General features: G+C 38.8%; 1 protein-coding gene across 13 annotated transcripts in view; it reads left to right on the top strand.

Moving 5' to 3' along the window:
* The window catches only part of MEF2C (myocyte enhancer factor 2C), a 174,558-nt gene extending 149,437 nt beyond the window's left edge, over nucleotides 1-25,121 (top strand). For 9 of the 13 annotated variants that reach the window (XM_043913572.1, XM_043913568.1, XM_043913567.1 and 6 more), the window contains 4 exons: nucleotides 10,291-10,463; nucleotides 12,874-13,003; nucleotides 13,865-14,000; nucleotides 20,405-25,121. In XM_043913572.1, coding sequence (XP_043769507.1) covers nucleotides 10,291-10,463; nucleotides 12,874-13,003; nucleotides 13,865-14,000; nucleotides 20,405-20,726 — 761 coding nt within the window. In that variant the 3' untranslated portion in view covers nucleotides 20,727-25,121. The remainder of the gene's footprint in view (nucleotides 1-10,290; nucleotides 10,464-12,873; nucleotides 13,004-13,864; nucleotides 14,001-20,404) is intronic. The other 4 variants (XM_043913575.1, XM_043913574.1, XM_043913573.1 and 1 more) reach the window with 2 other exon arrangements.
* Nucleotides 25,122-25,752: the final 631 nt, after the last annotated feature.

The following is a 25,752-nucleotide window of genomic DNA, read 5'->3' as shown; positions in this document are numbered from 1 at the left end:
CCTACTCTTTGTGATCCCATGGACTGTAGCCCACCCGGCTCCTCTGTGGAATTTCCCAGGCAAGAATAGTGGAATGGGTTGCCATTTCCTCCTCCAGGGGATCTTCCTGACCCAGGGATCAATCGAACCCAAGTCTCCTGGGTCTCAGGCATTGGCAGGCAGATTCTTTACCAGTGAGCCACCTGGGCAGCCCATAGTAATAATAGTAAATCTAAATCTGTGGTCAATTTACCTATTCAAACATGATAACATTAATTTAGAAAACAATCATGAAAAGGAAACCTTTGGTATTAAGCAGCTCAGAGAAAACTGTAAAATCATGGAGCAAAAGTTTTGCTCATGCAGTAATTTGGGAAAAATACTTCAGAGGCAGATATTCAGAATAATAAAATAACCAAGAAAAATACATGATGTTCGAGTTACTTTAGGGAAGACGTTGTCCTTGGAAAGTCTGTGAATCCCCATGTTGCAGGATTGTGGTGAAAATTAAATGAGATCATCAATACAAGGCAGCATTGAGCACACTTTCTGCCCTAGAGTAAGTGCTTGTTAAAAAATGTTGGCTCTTGTTAGTATTATAATTATCTATATTCTTGACTTCTAAGCAAAAAAGAAAGCTTGGTTTAATCTAGTCCCAGTAATATTTATGAAATGTGCAGGGTGTGAGTAGTGTTCTACTAGGCTTCACCAAGACAGATGCCTGCCACATCCCCTACCCTAGACGCTGGGAGTAGAGAGGAGATATTAAATAAATCCCAGACAGAAAGGGAGCGCAGTGCAGTGCAGGGCAACACATTTTGTTCGAACATTATCATCTTCTGATGTATTTGCAGCAGTTGTGTAAATGTTAAAACCACAAGTAATTATTCTTTCTCTTCTGTCACGTTCTCTCTAATTTGAACTGTCTCAATATTTTTGTTTAGAAAAATGAGTGAAAGAATGAGCAATTGTGTCAATAATGAAGACACCCCCTCATTTTTTAGCAAAGAGACAGCCCCCAAATCGCAAGAAGTGAACAATTAAGTGAGTCATAAATCTATCTATCATTCATTGTTAAGTGGAACTTTTTTTTAAGATAGCAAGGTTCCATCTCATTTTTATGGTGCGATGAAAAACTATCCCTTCAGTAAGACAGTCCTCAGAACAGAACAATATTTTGTGTGTCTTTGTGCCCTGGAAACATCAGATTGTCAACTTTTTTCTTGTTTGCAAATGGAGCCTTTATTCCAAGAGAAGGGAAGATTCATGGATGCATTCTAAATCTGAAACATCTGGCTTTGGTAATAATGTAGTGGAAGCAGCTTGTGCTTTGGATTCAAATCAAAGCTCTCCCACTTACTGACAAGTCTTAGAAACTCCCGGAACCTCAGTTTCCTCATCTGTCAAAAATCGGGACAATAATGCCTGACCCACATGACTCTCAGGAAAAAGATGAGAGTGGTCTGCCAACACAAACCTGCTTTATGACACAGACTCCAGTCTTTGGAAGAATAACTTAGTACCCAGTAAAATTTCTTTACTTCTGCCTCACAATCCAGAGGCCATTGTATGTGCTGTATGTTTAAAGTTCTAGTTGACAGATAGACTGTTAATTTCTCAAAGGATTCTAAACAGAGCCAAGAAACATCCAGGATGAGTAGAGTCGATAGGAAATTCATAAAGGTCTGGTTCATCATCAGGGTGACCTAGTCAAGCTGAAGAGACTAGTCTCTTTTTAGAACGTCTGCTGCCCTCCAACTGGTACAACCAAGAATAGTCTTGGCTTGGGTGTATTCTTGGGGTATTTTTCTAAGAATACACCACAAAAGGCACTGAGGTTTCACAGGAGTTTCTTCTCAGTCTGACATTATGCGTTATTATATTGTTTCCCTGAGAAACCCCCAGATAGAGTGGAGACTTGATTTTTACTTTTAAGAATCTGTAATCAGGAGTCTTTAGCTGGATAAGAATCAGAAATCTGATTTGCCCCCATTCTGCAGTAGGCATATTGAAATTTTCATCATTCCCAGATTTCTGACCTCTAAATGTTTTGTGGTTGCCTTTTCCCTTAGAGCCATCCCATGAAAAAGATCTCCTTTCCCCTCCAAGAAAAAAGAAAAAAACCTGATTGTGATTTACAACAGCTGTATAACTTATAGCTGCTGTTGCTTTTAACAACGTTTCAAGCATTCAGGGCAAAGTGAATGTAAGACTGAAGACTAGAAGGTCATAATTTTTTCCACTAAAAACTATTTTAGGTGTGTTGCTTACAGTAGCACAGTGGGTTAAATGAGCCAGTTTACTGTTTACAATTAAGATTACATGAAAAGATGTAGGTTTATTTGCGACACAGAACAATGTCCTGACACTGGAAACTAACTTAAAACTTTTTAAAGGTCAAATGTAAAATTAATTGATAGTAGTGAACATTATTGGGCTTCCCTGATAGCTCACTTGGTGAAGAATCCTCCTGCAATGCAAGAGACCCTGGTTTGATTCCTGGGTTGGGAAGATCTGCTGGAGAAGGGATAGGCTACCCACTCCACCATTCTTGGGCTTCCCTTGTGGCTCAGCTGGTAAAGAATTCACCTGCAATACGGGAGACCTGGGTTCGATCCTTAGGTTGAAAAGATCCCCTGAAGAAGGGAAGGGCTACCCACTGCAGTATTCTGGCCTGGAGAATTCCACGGACTGTATAGTACATGGGATCGCAAAGAACCAGACACGACTGAGCAACTTTCACTTCACTTCAGTGAACATTATTATATATGTAACATCTTTAGTTTTACAAGATTGTATGCCAGAAATGTTTTCAGAATTGTTCTGTTGAAAGAAAAAAAAAATCCTAAGTGGGAAAAACATTTGGCTGAAGTAAAAACAGAAAATCAATACATCAGAGGTTTAGCTCTGTGTTCAACTTAATGTTTTCCTGTGGCAGTTTGCTCCAAAGTCCCAAAAATAAAATACCATTAACAAAGTACGAAACAAAGTAATTTCTATAACCTGTATATTAGAAATTCTTTTTCAGATACCTAATAGTGGATACTCTAAGATACTGGGCATTTTCCTATCATGTTGCGTGGTTTTGATGAAGCTGGTCTCTTAAATAGATGGTCGGTAGGTAAACATCTTTACCCTCTATTACAGGGGAGAAGATTATTGACTAAAATATTTCAGAATCTACCTTTAAAAGCATACTTAATCATCTGCTCAAAATAGCACACTGCAAGTTAAACAGCTTCTCTGGCATTTAGTAGCTAAACCCAATATTTCCTATTTGTAAATATTTATTTATCCAGAAGGAGACTAGAAATACGGTTTGGAACATTGCCCCTTATGTAAGTCCAGTGTCTTTTGAACCAGAATTGCTATTTTTGACACCCAAGTTGACCATGTTCCACATCACCCCTGACTTAGGAGGCCCCTTTTTTAAAAATATTTATTTTATTTTGACTCTGCCAGGTCTTCGTTGTGGCCTGCGGGATCTTTGTTTCAGCAGGCGAACTCTTGGTTCCAGCATGTGGGATCTAGTTCTCCAGCCAGGGATTGAACCCGGGCCCCCTCTGTGAGGAGCATGGCGTGTTAACCTCTGGCCCAGCGGGAAGATCCCTTAGGGGGTGCCCCCCTTTGAGTCTCATGCCCCTGGTCTCCCACTTTTGTTTCCTCTCTTCCTTTGTGTTCCTGGAATTTTAGGATGAGATTGGATAGAGAAGAGTTTTAAGAGCCTCAGAGTATGCCCCGGTTCCAAGGAGCAGGTCTATATTGTGCTTCAGAGCATGGGCTCTGGACACACTGCTGGGTTCAAACCTTGGCTCAACCAGTTGATAGCTGTTTGCCGTTGGGCAAGTTATGGGATCTTTCTCTTCTTCAGCTTTCTATGTATGTAACCCAAGGATACTCTTAGCACCTCACAGGGCTGTTGTTGTGAGGATGAACGGTGCTTTATATCCGTGTGTAATAGCCAACACACTGCATAGGCGCGTGTACGTTCTGGGTACGTAATGTGGATGGGTGATGTTCGTGTTCTTGGTCATTCATACGATAGAAAATGCTTGCCGTTGTTAATATTGCATGGTCGTGTTGGTGATGGCTGCCTCGGGAGAGTACGTGGGAGTCTCTGATTCAGATGACTTTTATGCTTCTCTCACACTAATGAAATCATTGCTTAGCGTGTGAAAAACCAGGGCGCAGTGTAGTTGAAGAAAGTCTAATGGAGACCTCATGACGAGGAACTGCATTTATCTGCTTAATCCTCCTTTGTCCTCATCGCCCATCTGCCTTGTAAATCTTCCCAAGGCTGCCGCTTCATTCAGACCTCATTCCTCATGTGCTCCCTGGCAGATGTGTCCTAACTAGCTCTCTCACAGCAGTCTCACCCTTTAATGCCTCCTTTCTGCTGCCACTCTTGCTCTTTACTCGACACACAGCTAACGATGCCACCTCCTACTCACAAACAACTTTGGCTGTTCTTTATCTGTGGTATAAAGTTTAGTAAAAGTTTAGTATCAAGTCTCCAGTATTAAAGTTAACATGACCCAAGAGGCTTATGTTAGCCAAGCCTACTTTCCCAGCTTCTGAAAACTGCATCCCCTGAAATGACCTATATTTCGCCTTCACAGGAATCCTCGTCCTTCTCAAACACAGTCATGACTCTGAGCTCTATCATGAATTCCCTCTCTCCAGGAAGCCTCTCTCCGAACCATCTAGTAAAATCCAGTGCACTCTTAATTGCCACCCTTCTACCATTCTTTTTCCTAGGAAAGCATGCAGCCCATCTTTTGGTAGAAAGTTCTGTGTGAGTAAATTGTCATTGAAATTCATCTTGATATAGAGACAACCCGTGGCAGTAGACACTTGTCAGTGTGGAAGAAAAGATCCAGCACCTCCGAGTTTTCTTCTTCATTAGGGGGAAGTTCTACTTTATTTGTTTCTGCTGCTTACATTTAGCTAAGGTAATGTGCTAGCAAATGATTAACAGGTGCAGCAGATGAAAAAAGAAGCTTCAATTAGCTCTCTATTAACAAATTTAGTAGGTGGGCACTTGCATGATTTTCTGATTTTTATATTATGTGGTTGATAAGCAGTTTGTCTCGGCAGTGTACTTGGTCATCACCTTGATGTTTGAAATTACCAAGTTACACGTTACATTTTCAGTTCTTATCCAGTGTTCCCTCATAACTTGACTTGTAGTGCCATTTCTCAATAATTTTCATTTTTCCAGCATAATCTGTCTATGTGTTTTGTGAGCATTTGAAACACGTAATAGATGAGTGCTCTATGTCGTATTAGCCTCTAATTGTGCAGGATTTGGGAGGAGAGTGAGTTCAGGTGGACTGAGGTTGTGTGAAAGTACCATGAGAGCCCTGGGCCTTAGCTGACCCTTAAAAATGAATTTTGAGTTAACAGGAAGTCAAACACTGCCAGTTACTGACCTGCTAGAGCAAAGGCTCAGATGTATTCAGAGGATGGTGAGCTTGGCCGTGGCCATTGGAAGTTAGGTTAGATACACACAGAACAGGTCAAACTGTGTCCACGTCTGAGAGCCAAGTCAGGGCGCTGACCCCCTAGAGTGAAGTATGATCTGAAAAAGGAACATGAGAGAAGCAGCACTGAAGAAAGATTTTTTTATAAAGAACACTTTGGGTGTGTACGTTAGCTTTATCATCACACATGTGCACGGAAGTTTGCATACAGCTTCAAGGAGCAAGCTTCCTGCAGCCCATCATTTTAAGGCCTGCTGAAAGACCCTGCAACTAGAGACCAGGAACCCAAACAGCAGGTTATGGAAAGACCTCGTCAGATGGACGCAAAAGCTTAATGTAGGATGGTGGCAGTGAAAATGGACAGAGGCCTTTTTGAAGAAAAATTGACAAGATCTGGTAACTAATTGGATAGGGAGTTGAAAGAGGGAGCGGGGAATAGTCAAAGATGATGATTTGAGAGACTACAGAAAAGATAGTGCCCATGAAAAAAATTAACCTTGGTCCATGAGGACTAGTTTCTGTTTTGTTCTTATTAGTTTTATATGCTTGTATTTATAATATAAAGTCTGGGAGGAAAAAAATGAAGTGAAAAGACTCACAATGTCTAAACATCCAAATAGGAGAAAGTTTCAGAAATTCGGGCTCAAAGAGAGTTCCACATTCAGTTGAGCTCTGTGAAACAAGGCAAAGTGTCCTCCTCACAACATCATAAGCCAGAAATATGTTCTTTGAATTTACAACTTCTTAAAATAGGAGTCAATTAAAAAAAAAAAAAAGTACAGCAAGTGTTTTCAAGTTAACTGGAGAGAAAAAAAATTTTTTTCTGCTAACACCACATTTGAAGTTCTATATATTTACACTAGTTTTAATATGAGTGTTTAGAAATTTGTAACCCAGCGAGGTGCATTCTATTATCCTTGATACAGATTATATCGTGAATGCTCCAATTGTTTTATGTGAAACAATATTTTTCATCAAATGAAACTATAAAACAGGCGAACTCCAAAGTTGGTCTGCTCTTCATTTTCTTATAATCTATAATCAGGAAATCCATTCACTCGTGCTTTATAATTTTTGTGCTTTTAAGTGGTCAGGGGAATGTGACATCTGCATGCAGCCCCATCCAAATTGATCATCGTCCCGGGCAGAGAGAGGGTAATTTTAAAACGTAGCATGAAGAGAGGTGGAATCTCTATCTCAGAAGTTTATTGAAGGGTAGCGTTTCCCACCTCCCGACCCTGACTTTGAAAGAGACCGTTCTGTTGGGTGAATTTATCTTAAGGTAAGACAGCAGCCTCAACAGAAGGCCACAGCGCCCGGAGTGAGGAGGAGGCCGCAGTTTCCGAGCCGATTTAAATGCAGGCTCTTCTTAGCAGTAAACCACACGAATGTATTCATCATTGATTTTCAAATGATAGGTTTCTATATCACTGGTTTAGGATCCACAGCCTCACATTCCTGAATCTATATTATGCCAAAAGAATAACAACTTGGTGGCTGGAAACAGAAATGGTTATTATATGGCTCCAAAATGCTAGCTGGCACAATATGCTAAAAACAGCAGAAATTCACCGGTAAAAGGCAGAATTTATTTGTTCTCAAAAATAACTTTTATGCTCTAAAAATATGAATTTAAGAAGTGTCATCGTGGTTCAAAATATTTTACCTTCAGTATGTAAACACCTTAAAATATGTGACTAATCTTCTAAAATGGCATAATTTCCGAACAAGAGGAAATATTCCAAGAGGAAAAATAGAATGCTTTTCAAATCTTTTTTTTTAAGTTTTAAGGCATTTATTAGGTGAAAACCTAAAATATATGTTTGCTTTTTATCTTCCCCCTGCCCCCCGCCTATTGCTGCCCCAAATCATTGTTTAAAATGTGGGCAAAAGGCTTTGTTGGAATTTCTCAGAATTCACTCTAGAAAAAAAAATTTTTTCTTAATAAAAAAAAGCTTTTCTCAGAGCCTTCGTGCAGCATTTCCATTTTCGCACACTGGCCCAGTGCTCGTCATATCACAGGACAACACATTTCATAAAGCGGTTTTACTTCCTTTTAGCAAAATAACTCCTCCATGCAAACCAGTATCGGCATCTACCAAGCCCGGGTTTTAGTTTCTTCTGATCTGTTCAAGCTTCATTGCACTGCTTAACTGACTTTTTTTTTCCCCCTTTCTTTTGAAATTACCCAGCTAATTTTCCATTTGATTGTTTATTTAAACCAGATCTCACACAGGCTTAATAGATAAGTGACATAGGCATTCAGCGTATCTGTCAGTCTGAGCTTCGGCTGACAAGAAAGGAGAGTGAAAACTTTGTCTCGGTTTTCTCACTCCGTTTTTATCCCATGGAATCTATTAATTAAAACGAAAGCCCTAGCATAGTCACAATAATGATTCAGTAAGACACATTAAATATAAAAGTCCTCTGAGCATTCTATTTTATCAAGTGTCTTTCTACGTGAACATACCCTTTGTATTTCTCCTAGCCAAAAAAGGTAAATGTGTTTGTTTCTTGTAATCACTTTTGCCACAGAAAACTGTCCAAATTAACTGTGCAAATTTCTTCTTGGCTTTTGACATCTTTAGTTGGCTTTAGAGAATATAGCTAATTTTCTTGAAGTTTTATTACAGAAGAGCATCTTATATACAAACTCAACCAACATTTCTTAAGCAGATACTTGATACTTGATGCATTTTTCCAGGAGGGGTTGTTTGTTTTATTTTGTGGGTTTTTTCCTCCAGTAAGGTGGCGAATGTTATGCATAACCCAATTGACAGATTTAATCTTGTAGTTATTTGTTATACATTCAGCCTGTTTGTTCATGCATAAAATAAGACAAGCAAAATGAAAGGGATGTGAAGAACCAGTATGCTCCAAACATTATTAAAGCTGTGTGTGTGCATGCTCAGTCATGTCCGACTCTTTGCAACCCCATGGACTGTAGCCTGCCAGGCTCCTCTGTCCATGGGATTTCCCAAGCAAGAATACTGTAGTGGGGTGCCATGCCCTCCTCCAGGGGATCTTCCTGACCCAGGGATCAAAACCACCTCTCCTGCATCTCCTGCATTGGCGGGCAGATTCTTTACCACTGCACTACTTGGGAAGCCAAAACAGTGTACCTCAAATAGATTTTAATTCAAAAGATGTACCCAAATATATCTCCTGAAATATACCGGGGCTTTGCCTTCCTAATTCCTCACCGTAGCTCGGGTCATCATAGAAATTTCCAGACTGGATCACACTGTCAGGCCTTCCTAAAATATCCCAATGCCAGTAAACCTCTCTGTCCCCTTAAAGGCCTATGTTCCCTCTGCTCTGCAGCCTTCAGGGCTCTGCATTTCCACCATTTAAAACCCAAGACACGTTAGCCTGGAATTCACAGGCTGACCTCCAGTGGGCTCCCCAGCCCAGCCCTCCATATTCCTTCAGAATCTTTGCCTCTTTTCTCGTGGGTTCCCTTCTCACCAGAATCCTCACAGAGGCTCTGGCTGTCCTCTGTAAATAGCCACCGTGGCCCTTTCCCAGTGCCCAGTCATGAGACCAGAGACCTTTTTGTCTCCTCTGTTTTTTCAGGACCCACATCAGTTCTTGCCTCTTCCATGAATCTCGTTCGGATAATCTCTTCCTTGCTGGGAACCCAGTAGCCCTTAATCTGGATTCCTCTGTGGCACCTCACCCCAGGCTGCCCGGTCTCACACACGGCCATGTCGGATTGCCACAAAGGACTGCACGGGCCTTGGAGGACCGGGGCCTTGTCTCTGCCGCCCCACCGAATAGCACACAGTTATCATTCGTCCTGGGGTCATAGATGTCTCCTTGAGAGAGCTCCAGAAAACAGCCGTCTGGGTTTCCAGCAAGGGTTGTTGAATTGGCCTAGGTGGTTTCTCCGTTTCTCCAGTCAGAGACGCTGGAGGAAACCAGCAGGGACTTCCGGTTCAGCTCAGGTTGCGTCTCTGCACCTCTGCCGGCCACGGGCCGGTGTATTTTGAGTTCTGAGAAAGGGACACCTTCAGAGAGCCGTTTGTCTGCTAATGGGAGGGGGAAGACTAAACATCAGAGACCCAAGAAAAACCTTTCAGGACGGTTCCCACTCGTTGGCTACTCCTGGGCCCTGGGCATCAGCCCTTTAGCGGAGGCCTCACCCCCTCCTTTCAGCTCCTGAGGGGGAGTCCTGCTTTCTGAAATTCTCCGTGAGCAAGAGAGCAGGGCTTCAGATTCGTCCACTGAGCCTCGTGAGGGAAGCAGACCAGAGAGAAAAAAGCCATAGGGAGAAATCGCTCAGAGAAAAGGGGAACTGAAGAGGAAAGCGTGTGAGAGGCTGCTACGCCTCCCGCGTGTCCTAGAAATTATAGCCTCGCTGGCGTGTCCTTTCTTCACTTAAGGACACACAGACACAAAATAAAACCCAAATCGTTGAACCGAAAGAGTGAGTCATGCCGGCCAGGCCTCCGCTGAGCTAGTCAATTAAAGTTCAAGACCAATTCAGTGCTTTTCTTAGGCCCTGAAAGACTGTCTGACTTTCGTCCCAACTTTTTTCTAATAGAAAAAAATAAATAAATAAAAGTATATGCTGACTTCCGGACAAGTTGATGCCTCTTAGGTTTCTTCTCATTAGGAGTTTTTAATCTTCCTTCAGCGGCATATTAAAGAACTGACTGGGTTACTCCTGAGGAGGTTGTCAGTCATCCTGTGACTTTCCACGTACATTATTGTCTCACCCTGTTAATCCTTTCTTCCTCATCTCATGTAGTGTATGCTCTAGAAACATTTTTTGAGTCCAGATTTTTTTTTTTTCCTGAGTGCTCTCACTGTTTTCTCTTAACAGGGAATGGGTATGGCAATCCCCGAAACTCACCAGGTCTGCTGGTCTCACCTGGTAACTTGAACAAGAATATGCAAGCAAAATCTCCTCCCCCCATGAATTTAGGGATGAATAACCGTAAACCAGACCTCCGAGTTCTTATTCCACCAGGCAGCAAGAATACGATGCCATCAGTGGTAATGTGAAATTCCATTTTAAATAAATGTTGATAATGTTTTGTATATGTTTTGCTCTTTTTGTATTTGTCTGACTTTATGAGTTACTTGCATGTTCCCAGAAAATCAACATGTCAGTGCTGTTGCTGCAGCCCTGTTTGGATTTAGCTATTATTTCTAGTAACTGGTTTGCGTTTCCCTTTTCCATGGGAAAAAAAAAAAAAAGAACCAACATCTAATAAACTCCATTATAGGGCTGGTGTTCTGGAGCAAAAAAAAAAAAAAAACATTTCCTTTTAAGGCCCCCAATTTATAATTAGAAAAAAATCATTACCTAGTACTCTGCTTATGGGATGTATGATTTGACCAATGGTAGAGCCAAACTCACGGAGTGAGGTATTTCATAAGATTTTTACAGGATTGAACTAAATAAGTATGCTCTTAAGGTGCTGACAGTGAAAAATCTTTTTCATAATTTCTAAATGAACTCTCTCCCGTTAATTGGCATTTGTTCTCTTAGGTATATTGCAGTGATAATGTTTAATACATCACATGCCTGTGCACTGCCTCAGTTCTCCTTTCCAAATATGTGTTAATGCCAGTAATTACCTCTCAAAAACAAATTGTCTTAAAATTCTAGGCAATTGAGAACAAAGGTTATATTTTCCATCAAAAAAAAGTTGTGGCACTTATAAGAATAAATACAAAATATAAATAATATCCCTGGAAGCTATCATTTTTCCTTCTCCTGGGTCTGAAGGACTAAGGTGAAGATAATCCTGTGGGCCCAAATTCAACAACAAAGAGACTTACATTCTCCAAATTAGCTTTGCTTAAGAGCGAGAGAACATTTAAAACCAGGATTCAGTAGACAAATTTAGATCATTCTGCAAACACATTTTTTTTTCTTTCTCTCTGTGGCAAGCTTCAGAGTAAAATGGTCCTGCAAGCTGATTAGTTTATTATGGCACAGTGCAGATTAATTTTGAATATCAACCCCCCCAAAATTCACATAATATGCAACATTCCCTTTGGAAAAGGCTGGGTCTAATAAATAAAACCTCCCACAGGGCCATCACCAAGCAGTTTGGGCCACGCATGGCAGGCTGTCTCTATCAGCAGATTGATTTCAAGTCCTTTAAAACTGATGCTTTCCCAGGGATTCCATGAGCTGTTGGTCAGGTCTGTCAGTGTTAGCCAGGTGCAGTTTCCCCCTTCCTCCAGCAAGTGCGCTTTCAAAGTACCATCTTTTTTTTTCCTCAAAATGTGGTGGTGAAATAATGAAGGTTGAAACCCTGACCTGTGCTGAAAACTGGATAGATTGTCTTCACGTTGGAGACAAACAGCTCATTAAAGGAAACAAAGAATATCTTTGTAAGGAGTTGTCTTTAGAGTCTGAGTTTTAAAGCTGTTTAAACTGTCATGCCTGTCAGAGGATGCTTTTCCTTTTGTTGAAAAGATTTTGCCCAAGTATAAATATTTACAGACACTAATTAATAAAACTCCTTCCCCATGCTCTCAGTCTGAGGATGTCGACCTGCTCTTGGTAAGTGGTGAGGGCACGTCTATTCAGTGCCACGTGCAAGGAAAAACCCACAGCAGCCGTTAGGTGGAGAGGTGGGAGCAGTAACATGGAGAGATTTGGGGAGTTAGTGTGTGTCAATATTGATTATTTAGAAATAATTTCAAGTATCACTTACAGGTGAAATACCAGGTTATCTATTTTTCTGTTTGACCCTCTGTAAGTGAAGGCCCATGTGTTCCATCTATTTTTGGATTTAATTTATAGTACAGTTGTAACAAACAAATGTCCTCAGTTATTTAAAGCCACAAAGATACTTATTTTTCTAAGAATTAACTTCTCACGATATTTAAGTGTATATGAATTTTTAATCTCCTTGCTCTAAGGAATTAAATATACGTTAGCTGTTTTGCCATCTAGTTTGAGGGAAGTTTTAGAAGAACCTGAAAAAAAGTGGTCAGAGCACCACCTGCTGGTCAAAACATAGCATGAGCCCTCTACCCATCTGCTCTGCTATATATACAACTGAGCACAAAAACCACCATGGTTGATTTTAATTTTTTTTTCAATTTGCATTTGAATAAAAACTGAAACAATGGAAGTACAGTATACATATTTCATCAGTTTTCAACATAGTCTGTTTTTACCCATAATAAAGCTATGGTACTTGTTACTAGTTCAGTTGCCTAGGAGATACTGATGTAATGGGTTACTATGGCAACAGCTGGTCTCTTGAAGGATTGTAAATGATAGGGTTGGCAGAGTTCATAGAGACACATGTTAAATGATTAATTTCATGAGATTTGTACCAAGTTATCTCTTTATATGCAAAACTAATACTGAAATCTAGTGTTTTTAAGTTTTAAAAAAAAATTCTATTCCATAATATCTTTTTATTTACTTTAAAAGAATCAAAGGATAAATAACTCCCAGTCTGCTCAGTCATTGGCTACCCCAGTGGTTTCCGTAGCAACTCCTACTTTACCAGGACAAGGGATGGGAGGATATCCATCAGCCATTTCAACAACATATGGTACCGGTGAGTAGTTTTGCCATGTTCAAATAATACATTAAATGCTTTCCATTAAAAAGCAAAATTAAAATGATATTACCTATTAGTCTGTTAGGAAGCTTTATTTAATACCTGTGGTGTTCAGATCATTATACCATTACCTATTCATTACTAAGAAAAAGTGAATATCCACATGATTCTTTCTTAGTGACCAAAAGTTTTGTTAACCCAACCTGAATTCAATATAGAAGAACAATTTCAAGGAAAATGAGCTGTTATTTCTTTGATGTAATACTGAAGCTGAAGCTCCAATACTTTGGCCAGAGCTAACTCTTTGGAAAAGACCCTGATATTGGGAAAGATGGAGGGCTGGAGGAGAAAGAGGGGACAGACGGTGAGATGATTGGATGGCATCACCAATTCAATGGACATGAGTTTGAGCAAACTCTAGGAGATAGTGAAGGACAGGGAAGCCTGGCCATGTTGCAGTCAATGGGGGTCACAGAGTTGGACACAACTTAGTGACTGAACAACAACAGTAGAAAGCTCACTTTCTCAGGATTGTTTAAAAAACGTTTCTAGATCATCAAATACTAGGTACCTGCCTGTGATACCAGATTGTAGTTCTAATAAACTGAAATTGCTTGCTGTACTACATTGACGTTTGCATGGAAAACTTAATTTTGGTGCATAGTATATATCTCCTTTGAATTAAAATTGTCCCTAATGTTTTATCTCCCTCCCTGCCCAAATTTAAAAAAAAAAAAAGTCTAATAATCATTCGAGAATACTAATAGGATATTTTAAGAATTGAAAATGATTATTCTGTTCTCCATTTGGTAATTTCCAAATTAAATCTTTTGCCTTCCTGTCTCGTCTTTGCTCCAGAGTACTCTCTGAGTAGTGCAGACCTGTCCTCTCTGTCTGGCTTTAACACCGCCAGCGCTCTTCATCTTGGGTCAGTAACTGGCTGGCAACAGCAGCACCTCCACAACATGCCGCCGTCCGCCCTCAGCCAGCTGGGGTAAGCAGTGTTACTTCTTTCATGACACTTGTTCGTAAATGCGTCTGTGAAATGGCAGATGGCAGCCTCTAGGTTTGGGCCCTAATGTCCCTTTCGAGGATGTGAGATTCTGCTGGATCAAAATCTGAAAGTACTTAGCAGGTTAATATCTTTCACGTGGCTTAAATAGAACTTTCCTCCTCCTTTATGAGGAGGGGGAGCTCTGTGATAATAGGGCATTTTATTTTCCTGTTGTTTTAGGCTGTATTTGTTTCCACTGCTCTCAGTGATAAAGTTCTCTGCAGTTAAGCTTTCACATAGTTCACGTGGGACAGAAGAAAACATTTACAGTTATTCTTTGAATTTTTGCGCTATTTGAGAATCTTTTTTGCTTCGCATAAACCACATAGTTCTTAATGTGATTAGCATAGTTAATTACTCAGAGGGTCAACTATCCCACTGATACACAGACTTCATATATTTATAATATACTCATAATATAGTTGTGTATTCGTAGATATTATATGAATATGCATATATGTATATGTACACACACTAATTATTTAAATTTGGGTATAAAAATAGTTTTTGTTGTTTTCTGAAGTCAGAAGATGTCTGTTTTCTGCCCCCTTGTGGTACTTTTGAGATATGTCTTTATCATGGAAATAACTCCTGTCATTTATCAATGGAAAGGTTGAAATCTTAAAAAGCCCTAAATTCAAAAATAATACTGCTTGTAAAACCAGGAGTTTTATTTTTAAGTTTAAAACATGAACCAAAGACTTGACTTTCACTTTAACTAAGAACTCCAAAACTTCAGTTAGTCTTCAAAAGAAAATACAAGGAGGATATAAAATATTTAAAGATAACCCATTTTTATATGTTAGAAAAATGCTGTTTGTTTCCCCCACTTTTACCCTTCTGCTGAGCCATTTGGTTAAAATAGTTAGCTAGTTCTATGTTCATATTCTAAGGAGACAATGAGAATAAAATGCTGATTAGAATAAAAATTACTGATTGATACCACAGCTTCTCTTACCCCTCTCCAGCCCCACTAGCTTTCACATGGAATTGATTTCACATAGATTAGTGCTCTGGTTGTGGAGTTTATACCCAACTACTATTTGCTTATGTGCATTTTCCTCACTAATCACTATTGTTGAAACTCTAACCTCAAAATAAATAAATTCTCTTGACACTGTTGCTCTGCTTCCTTGAAAGATTAACTTTGAAGATACATCACATATTGATCAGCAACACAATGTCTCTTTAGGATAACATTTAAATTTTCCTAGAAGTGTTTAACTATCCAAATAGACACGTATTGCAATAACTTTTTCAGATCATTACCACTAAGTACATCGTACCAACAGGCATTCTTAAAATCATACACGTGGCATTGTACTTCTGTGGTTCAGCAGTGAATCCACTGTTTATTGCTTTTTGTCAAAAGTAAAAGTCCCCGTTCTTATTTTTCATAAAATTGATCCATTATAGGACTAGCACTCCTTAGAGATTATCAGTGTCAAAAGTCATATTATTTTCTCTGATATGGCTTTCTTTTGTTTTCGGTAACAACTGACAGTTTGCATTTTTACATAGAAAATACATGGATTTATATATTTTAACTACCCTACAATTTTTTAATTCACTTCTGGGAAGAGAATTTTATTTTTATTCTACATGGGAAGAATCTAATTCTTTGCTGCCATTAATAGCAGCTTCAGTAAATGAGAAAGAAGGGACAGCCCAGGACTAGTGAGGAACTGAATTACAACAGTCAAGGATGAAGCATTTTGTTTAGTTCCGGTTGCCTTCAACACCAGTTCTCATGGTGCACGAGTTGACTCTGAATTTAGTCTATGTGTTTTTATTGTACTTAATCACTTCCCTTATCCCTCAAATAGATACCCCTTCCAGGCCTTCTAATTTTGTCCTGCCTGCCTTTCTTCTCTCCTTCCTTCCTTCCTTCCTTCCTTCCTCAAACCACACCCCCCCTCCACACACACACACACACACACACAGTTTTCAAAAGGAGATTCCTTCAGATGGATTAGCCTACGCTCACACGATTAAATCTTAAGCTCAAAAAGAAAAAAAACCCACATTATAATATTTATGTAAAATAAATTATATGAGCTACCTTTATTCCTTACAATGTCAGTCACTTTTTTAAAAATTGATATTTTTCCAAGCCAAACTAGTCTCAAATACTTGTGTTGTGGATTCACATTCTTTCCAGTAGATACAGTGTTCAAAGCAGAGTAAAATATCTTTCAGCCCACCAAAGCAGATATTCCCCACAGCCCAAGAGGGTCACAGTTCTTTCTCAGAATTAAACTATGAAAGAGATCTTCATATTTTGCTCATGGAAATACCTTTAAATCCTCAAAACTATATTGTTAGCACTCTCTAGTATCTGATTTTGTCTAAGCAAGTTAGAAATAACAGCATAAACTGACCAGATACAGGGGATAGAGTGGACTAGAAGGAACTTACCATCAAGGGTTAGCAAAAGTCATTCATATACTAATATTTCAGAAAATGACCCTCGAATGTTTTGGTGTTTTTCTCCTACCACCTAAAAAAAAAGACAACCTAACTTTTAGAAGCGTGTTCATCATCGTGCTTATTAATGTAGGTATTCAGTACACACTGAGAGATGACTTTAAGTAAAGACAATTTTTAAAAGGTTAGGTTAAATACAGTTGGATCGTCTAATTTCCAGGCGGAGGCAGTAAGAAATTTTAATAAAGCTCTCCACTCATGTTTCATTTCTGAACACCATGGGGAAGGTAGGTGTTTTCCCAGCTGGAAGGAAGGCCTCTGCAGTAGCTGGAATCCTACAGCAGGGCTGGATGTGGGAACTTGCGTATCTGGCTTTTGTCTCCCATGCACCTCATCACCCACACATAGGAAGTATCTCACAGTTAACTGTGTCTATCAAAACTGCGTTCTCAAGAACAAGTAGACCAACATGCTTATCTCTGAGTCTAGCATATATACAGCTAAGTGATGTTCAGTTCAGTTCAGTCACTCAGTTGTGTCCAACTCTTTGTGACCCCATGGATTGCAGCAACGCCAGGCTTCCCTGTCCATCACCATCTCCCGGAGCCTGCCCAAACTCATGTCCATCGAGTCAGTGATGCCATCCAACCATCTCATCCTCTGTCATCTCCTTCTCCTCCTACCTTCGATCTTTCCCAGCATCAGGGTCCTTTCCAATGAGTCAGTCCTTCGCATCAAGTGGCCAAAGTATTGGAGTTTCAGCTTCAACATCAGTCCTTCCAATGAATATTCAGGACTGATCTCCTTTAGGATGGACTGGTTGGATCTCCTTGCTTTCCAGGGGACTTTCAAGAGTCTTCTCCAACACCACAGTCCAAAAGCATCTATTCTTCGGTGCTCAGCTTTCTATATAGTCCAACTCTCACATCCATACATGATTACTGGAAAAGCCATAGCTTTGACTAGGTGGACTTTTGTTGACAAAGTAATGTCTCTGCTTTTTAATATGCTGTCTAGGTTAGTCATAACTTTTCTCCAAGGAGCAAGCGTCTTTTAATTTCATGGCTGCAGTCACCATCTGCAGTGATTTTGGAGCCCAGAAAAATAGTCTTTCACTGTTTCCACTGTTTCCCCATCTATTTGCCATGAAGTGATGGGACCGGATGCCATGATCTTAGTTTTCTGAATGTTGAGCTTTAAGCCAACTTTTTCACTCTCCTCTTTTCACTTTCATTGAGAGGCTCTTTAGTTCTTCTTTACTTTCTGCCATAAGGGTGCTGTCATCTGCATATCTGGGGTTATTGATATTTCTCCCAGCAGTCTTGATTCCAGCTTGTGCTTCATCCAGCCTGGCATTTCGCATGATGTACTCTGCATATAAGTTAAATAAGCAGGGTGACAATATACAGCCTTGACATACTCATTAAGTGATGTTAATGTTCCTTTTTCTTTTCAAGAACATACTTCTTTCATAATAGAGACTAGGCTATTAAAAGTCATTCTGTTCTGAATCGCATAGCACAGTAAAATGAAGCTGAATCTAAGATATCACTTACAATTCATTACTGTGAATTCAGTGTCCCCAGAACTACTCAAAATGCTTCATAAATGCTTTCAGTGTCAAATGAAATACCATCAACTAAGTTTATCTTATCTTGAGGACTAGCCTGTTTGTTTGAAGGAAGGGATAAACAATAATATTGTATCTTTTATGAGGAAGAGATATAGCAAAATCTCTACAAGCCAGCTGACTTTGGGAGAAGGGTGAATAAGTAGAAAAAGCAGCTTCCAAAAGCTGTATTAAAGAAATATCATTTCAATTATATTACGTTTTGCTCAGTTTATTGAGATTAACTGCTTATACTGGTTCAACTTGGCAAATATTGGTTTCTAACTTTTCATGTTACCCTGCCATTGAAGACACAATCTAAATGTCAGAGGGCAGACAAAAGTATTTATTGATATGCCACTTTATTTTCAGACACTTACTTGACATTTATCATTAAACAGTTGTGTGACTCATAGTAGAAGCATTTAATTAAATTTTAGTGAAATAGTCTTTCTCATCCAGAGCCAGGAAAATTCTTTCTTCCAGAAATCAAAAGATGATTTCCTCTGACATCAAAATGAATCATTAAGTAACTCTGAACCAAGATAAAATAGTCCACCATTATGGATCCTTTTGAAATACAGGCTCTCCCCCCTCATTTCAGTATCTTCTTTATTTAAATATTATTTAATTAAAACCCTTAGAGAATTAGTATACTAACATACAGTGTAAAATAAAAGCAAGAAATTAATAAAAGTATAAACAGGTGATTGAAAATTACACTCCATGTGGTGTCTTTATACAAATGCTGACTGCTTTGATTCTGTAAGATCATAAAAGCAAAGGAAAGCAAGCCTTATTAAGGAAACAAACAATTCTCCTTTATGTTATTCTTAACATTAGCTCATCTATTAATAAGAGAAGGAAAGTAATTCTTTGCCAGTAGGTGGTGCTTTTGTATAAAACATCACTCAAAGATAAACTCATTTCTAATTTTGTATCTCTTTATATCTTGAACCTGAATTGCATCTCCAAAAAACCAAGCCCCAAGTTATTCCTCATTTTCCTCTGAAATGTATACCCATTTTCTCACTGCTTACAATGACAGTTTTAGTGTTGAATACCATCTGATTCTCTTCATTGGAAAGTAACATAGTCACATACATGCATAGGTGGGTTTGCTCTCCTTTGTTTTAAATAGGTGTGTCTGTATGGATTATTCTTTACCTTGACTCTCCTCAGAAAAAGAGATTTCTGCTCTCTGTTGACAATATGGGCTACTAACACTGACTCTAGCCACGAATGTCAGTGCAGTTAGAAGATAAGAACAATACAAGCATCTTAAAATTGATGTCAGCAATATTACTATGGTTTATACTGATCAAAGTCATTGTGATTGCTAGTCTACACCTAAAGGCTTAATGCTTTTCCCTCCACAACCTCAAGTATCAAATTCTCCCACAAATTTTGGAAGAAGAGCAAGTTATACTGTCCTGAAATTAATGGGGATTAAGGGTTATAAACACAATAAAACCACAGTAAATCCTTCTTTACAACATGCATCAACTAATGACAGGAATAAATTAGAGGAGTGGTCTCCTTAGTATCCTTAGCAGGGAGAGACTAGCAATAGTTTTATTCAGGTAGTTGTGGGAGAAAGTATTTTCATCCCATGTAACTGAGAAAACATGAAGAAAGTCAGATTCTCTTCCCAGTTTTAGTGGGGTAGGAAGTCTGAGTGTTTTTAAGCCAGTACTGAAAATTTCCTTCCCTATTTCTCCCCCTCCCAAGCGTTTCATCAGAAATGGTTATGGCTAGCATTTTATGGATTCTATTTATTTGAAATTTGAATTCTCTTCACTTTTTCTGAAGACTAGGCAACTTAATGTGCGTATTAAAATGAGGGAAACATTTATATCCCTAGTAAGCAATTTACAGTAATTTTCCAACACAGGCATTAGTAAATTAAAGAAGCCTTAATTCAGAATCTAAACCCTGTATCATTAACTCTTGGATGATATTTTGGAACTAGTCTGGGGAGAAATTCCAGGGACGTTGAAAATGCTTTTTCCAGCATGTCTTGTTAAAAGCTTCCTGAAGCTGTAACCTGTGCATTTAGGGAGACTCGAGGTATCATTCAGAGGCCTGGACCAGTTAAACGCGGTCATTATTACCGGGCACATCAACAAAAGCTACCAATTGCTGGAAGAAGGCGATGCCCCCAAGTGCTTTCAAGCACGCCGGCTCTCCTCCCCTGGGCATGCTCTGATGTCGCTGCAAATCTTTAAGCTGATGTTTTATGTAATTGTGAGTTGCTGGGGGCTCCAGGCCTCCTCAATCTGTAACTGGGTTTCCTTTCCTCCTACAGAGCTTGCACTAGCACTCATTTATCTCAGAGTTCAAATCTCTCCCTGCCTTCTACTCAAAGCCTCAACATCAAGTCAGAACCTGTTTCTCCTCCTAGAGACCGTACCGCCACCCCTTCGAGATACCCACAACACACGCGCCACGAGGCGGGGAGATCTCCTGTTGACAGTTTGAGCAGCTGTAGCAGTTCCTACGACGGCAGCGACCGGGAGGATCACCGGAACGAATTCCACTCCCCCATTGGACTCACCAGACCTTCGCCGGACGAAAGGGAAAGTCCCTCAGTCAAGCGCATGCGACTCTCTGAAGGATGGGCAACATGATCAGATTATTACTTAATAGTTTTTTTTTTTTTTCTTGCAGTGTGTGTGTGTGCTATACCTTAATGGGGAAGGGGGGTCGATATGCATTATATGTGCTGTGTGTGGAAAAAAAAAAAAGTCAGGTACTCTGTTTTGTAAAAGTACTTTTAAATTGCCTCAGTGATACAGTATAAAGATAAACAGAAATGCTGAGATAAGCTTAGCACTTGAGTTGTACAACAGAACACTTGTACAAAATAGATTTTAAGGCTAACTTCTTTTCACTGTTGTGCTCCTTTGCAAAATGTATGTTACAATAGATAGTGTCATGTTGCAGGTTCAACGTTATTTACATGTAAATAGACAAAAGGAAACATTTGCCAAAAGCGGCAGATCTTTACTGAAAGAGAGAGCAGCTGTTATGCAACATATAGAAAAGTGTATAGATGTTTTTGGACAGACCCGGCAAAGGGTGGCCACGGTTAAATGTTAGGAACACACCAGGTCACCTAATACCCACCCCGAGAATGCTCACAAACCTGCAGGCACATCCTTGACGTATGGCACTCATGAAAAAAGGATCGATGACCATTAAAAGAGGACCATACCTATTTTTAAAAATTGTGGAGTTTGAGGGCTAACGTATTTAATTAAATAAATAAATAAATCTGGGTCTGCATCTCTTATTAAATAAAAATATAAAAATATGTACATTACATTTTGCTTATTTTCATATAAAAGGTAAGACAGAGTTTGCAAAGCATTTGTGGCTTTTTGTAGTTTACTTAAGCCAAAATGTGTTTTTTTTTCCCCTTGATAGCTTCGCTAATATTTTAAACAGTCCTGTAAAAAAACCAAAAAGGACTTTTTGTATAGAAAGCACTACCCTACCCAAGCCATGAGGAACTCCATGCTTTGCTAACCAAGATAACTGTTTTCTCTTTGTAGAAGTTTTGTTTTTGAAATGTGTATTTCTAATTATATAAAATATTAAGAATCTTTTAAAAAAAATCTGTGAAATTAACATGCTTGTGTATAGCTTTCTAATATATATAATATTATGGTAATAGCAGAAGTTTTGTTATCTTAATAGCGGGAGGGGGGTATATTTGTGCAGTTGCACATTTGAGTAACTATTTTCTTTCTGTTTTCTTTGACTCTGCATACATTTTATAAGTTCAAGGTCAGCTGTCAAAAGGATAACCTGTGGGATTAGAACATATCACATTGCAACACCCTAAATTGTTTTTAATCCATTAGCAATCTATTGAGTCAACTGACTTCCATTGTATATACTAATTAGTTTCTTTCATGCTATTTTTTGTTTTTGTTTTTGCATTTTTATCAAATGCAGGGCCCCTTTCTGATCTCACCATTTCACCAAGCATCTTGGAATTCAGTAAGTGAATAAATACCCTAAACTTGCCCATGTCCTAAATTTTCTGGTTGGTTTTCAGCCTAGAATTTGATAATGCTTTTAAGAAATATGCCCAGAATAGAGAGCTGTGTCGGGGCACATGTCCTGCCAATATAGCCCTAGAAACAAGTGATATGGAGTTTGCTCGATGCGTGAGTTATAAATTCCCACAGAAGAAAAATGTGAAAGACTGGGTGCTAGATAAGAAGGAAGCAGGAAAAGGGATAGTTGCTTCGTCATCCGTTTTTAATTATTTTAACTGACCCTCCACAATCTTGTGAGCAATATAGGACTGTTGAACAATCCCGATGTGTCAGGACCCCCAAATGTCACTTCTGCATAAAGCATGTATGTCATCTATTTTTTTCTTCAATAAAGAGATTTAATAGCCATTTCAAGAAATCCCATTAAAGAACCTCTCTATGTCCCTTTTTTTTTTTAAGAAATAATGATGACTCTTGTCTAATATTCGTCTATAAGGGATTAATTTTCAGACCCTTTAAAAAGTGAGTGCCATAAAAAAAAAAAGTCGATATGTATTGTTTAAAAGAGATTTCAGTCTAGGAATGATTTTTCCTTCTCTTGGAATGTGAAGATCTGTCGATTCACCTCCAGTTGTACACAATGACATACACAGCAAAGAAGAGAAGACAGTAAGATTGACACCTGCTATATGAGGTGTAGGACATTTCTTACCCATTTTTTTCTTTTTCATGCATAGTTGCTAAGTGTTTCTCCTTATAAAAGGCTGCCACTGGGTGGCAAAAGCCAAGAGACCTTACTAACGAGGCTATATTTTTCTTAACTTGATCTGAAATCCACAATTAGACCACAGTGCACCTTTGGTTGTATCCATATAGGATGCTAGCCTGCCTTGTACTAACATTTTTATATACTAAATCAAACAAGAAAAACTCTATCAACCATTTCATCTGTCCCACTCCTCAAGGTATCCATGAAGCACAAAAGAACATTTATGCAGAGGAAAAACAGAAAGTCATCCCGAAAAACACACACATTCACACACACGGGAAAAAACTAAGGAAAATCATTTTCCTCACCATAGACTTGATCCCATTCTTAACAATCCATCCTTACAACTTGATGTGTATAAAATATGCAAATGTCACAAATGTTCTCTTTCATTTCAGAACACTTATCAATAACTTATCACTGGGTGGGAAAGGGTCATTATGTGAAAATATGAAAAAATAGCCATATTAATTTTTTTTACCTGCAATTTGCCTCAGCAACAAAGAAAAAGTGATTTTCTAAATGCTGAAGATAAAGTAAGCTAAAGTACCAGCAGAAGCCTTGGCTATTTATAGCAGGTCTGACAATAGTTTTATAAGAACATGAGTAGAACAGAATCACTTGAGAATGGATGCCAGTCATCTCTTGTTCCCACCACTGAATTCATAGAAAGTGGTGGCAAGACAGCAAAGGGATAATCTGAGAATATTTTAAAGATGATTTAATGAGAAGAAGCACAATTTTGATTGTGATGAGTCACCTTCTGTAAACATCGCTATCTTTGCCCTTATACCTTATCTGTAATTTACCATTTGTTGTATTTGCAAAGCTAGTATGATTTTGGGTTTTTATCATGGTAAATCCTTTGTATTCAGGAGTTTAGGGCAGAGCCCTGAGGGAGTATTGTTTTACATAACCCATCCTAGAGCAACATTTTAGGCAACATTCTTCATTGCAAGTAAAAGAACCATAAGTGGCATTTTACACAGCTTACAAGTATTGTTATATCTAATCCTATTTTAGAAGATTTTTTGGTAATATTGAGCTTAAATACTGGTAACACTGATGCGGTATCTGCAAGCTGCACAACCTGTATGCATTGATGCATGGAGGGCTGTTGATTTCAACCTTTTTTAAAATTGTGTTTTTTAGTAAAATGGCTTATTTTTTCCCAAAGGTGGAATTTAGCATTTTGTAATGATGAATATAAAAATACCTGTCATCCTCAGATCATTTTAAAGCTAACTAAAGTGAACATTTTTAAAAATTCCAATACACTTTTTAAAAGAATGTCTGCCCTCTCACACGTTTATGTATTCATTTTTCCTACATACCCATCTTCTAATTTAGAGATAGCATTTTTTCACCCCCTTTATCCTTGTGTTTGTTTTTCCAGAGAGTAAATGCTTTGTATTTCTTTCTTTCAAAAAAAAAAAAAGAGGTGGTTTTTTTTTTTTAAAGAAGCAGCCACTTGAACCCTCAATAAAGGCTGTTGCCTAAGCCTGGCATACTTCATCTGTTCCTGTTCGTGCCATCTGCTGTGATGTCGTCACTTACATGGCGTTAATTTCCTGCCACTCCAGATCTTTTGAAGATTGATGGAATACTGGTGTCTGTTAGAATGCTTCAGACTACAAGATGTAATTAAAGGCTTTCCTTAATATGTTTTAACCAAAGATGTGGAGCAATCCAGGCCACATATCTTCTACATTAAATTTGTCCATTTTGGTTATTTCCATAATCGAGTATTGCATTTTGCCTTCCCTGTTCATACCTCAAATTGATCCATACCTCAGTTTAATTCAGAGAGGTCAGCTAAGAGACGGATCCCGTTGTGGTTTGAATGCAGAACCAGTGTTCTCTATGAACGAAGCCGCCCTGGGTCACTGTAGGCATAGGACTTGGATTGCTTCAGATGGTTTGCTGTATCATTTTTCTTCTTTTTCTTTTTCTGGGGACTTGTTTCCATTAAATGACAGTGATTAAAATAGCTTGTAAATGAGGGCATACAAGCATTTGCAACAAATACTCAAATAGAGGCTCACAGCGGCATAAGCTGGACTTTGTCGCCACTAGATGACAAGATGTTATAACTAAGTTAAACTACATCTGTGTATCTCAAGGGACTTAATTCAGCTGTCTGTAGTGAATAAAAGTGGGGAATTTTCAAAAGTTTCTCCTGCTGGAAATAAGGTATAATTTGTATTTTGCAGACAATTCAGTAAAGTTACTGGCTTTCTTAGTGATGCAGTGTCTGTGGTGCATTTTTTTTAATGTTTTGCTGTTGAAATGTATTCCACTTTCTCTTGTTTTCTTAAAGCAGCTTTTCCCACAAGCGCAAGTGAGCTTTCTAGTCTTCAACTCAAAATACTCAAAAGCCAGGGTATTTGTGTTTTGTGGGGAGGGAGAGTGTGAATCGGATCTCTTCTCTTGGGGTTATGTAGGTATACAGCCAGTGTGGGAAGTTCGGGGTTCTCATCAAGTGATTCAACTTCATTATCAAGTCAGTTCCATGAAGATCTTTGATAAATTATTTCAATACACAGACTTTTCCAAAAGTCATTGTGCAAGGCAACCCCATGTTTAATATTTTTTAAACTAAAAATGTGTAGAAAGCACTTCCAGACTTCTTTTTTTCCATCAGAACAGTGTTTTTAACCAAAAGAGGTTGAAACATAGGCATCTATCTCAATATTTGAGAGAATTAATGGATTCATCTGTTTTTAGAAACCATAAGGTATCTCCATTGGCAAAACTTAATTATAATTTCTACGGGAAATATCCTTAGAAAGATCAACATAGAGATTAATTCAGGAACTGAAAAGGAAGTCGGGGAGGCACTGGCCAGCCAACTCGAGAACTGGACTTTTGCATTAG

This window comes from Cervus elaphus, chromosome 9 (assembly GCF_910594005.1).
Source record: "Cervus elaphus chromosome 9, mCerEla1.1, whole genome shotgun sequence".
Taxonomy (NCBI): Eukaryota; Metazoa; Chordata; class Mammalia; order Artiodactyla; family Cervidae; genus Cervus; species Cervus elaphus.
The sequence above is the reverse complement of the archived record's forward strand: the minus strand, read 5'-3'. Positions and strand labels throughout refer to the sequence as shown.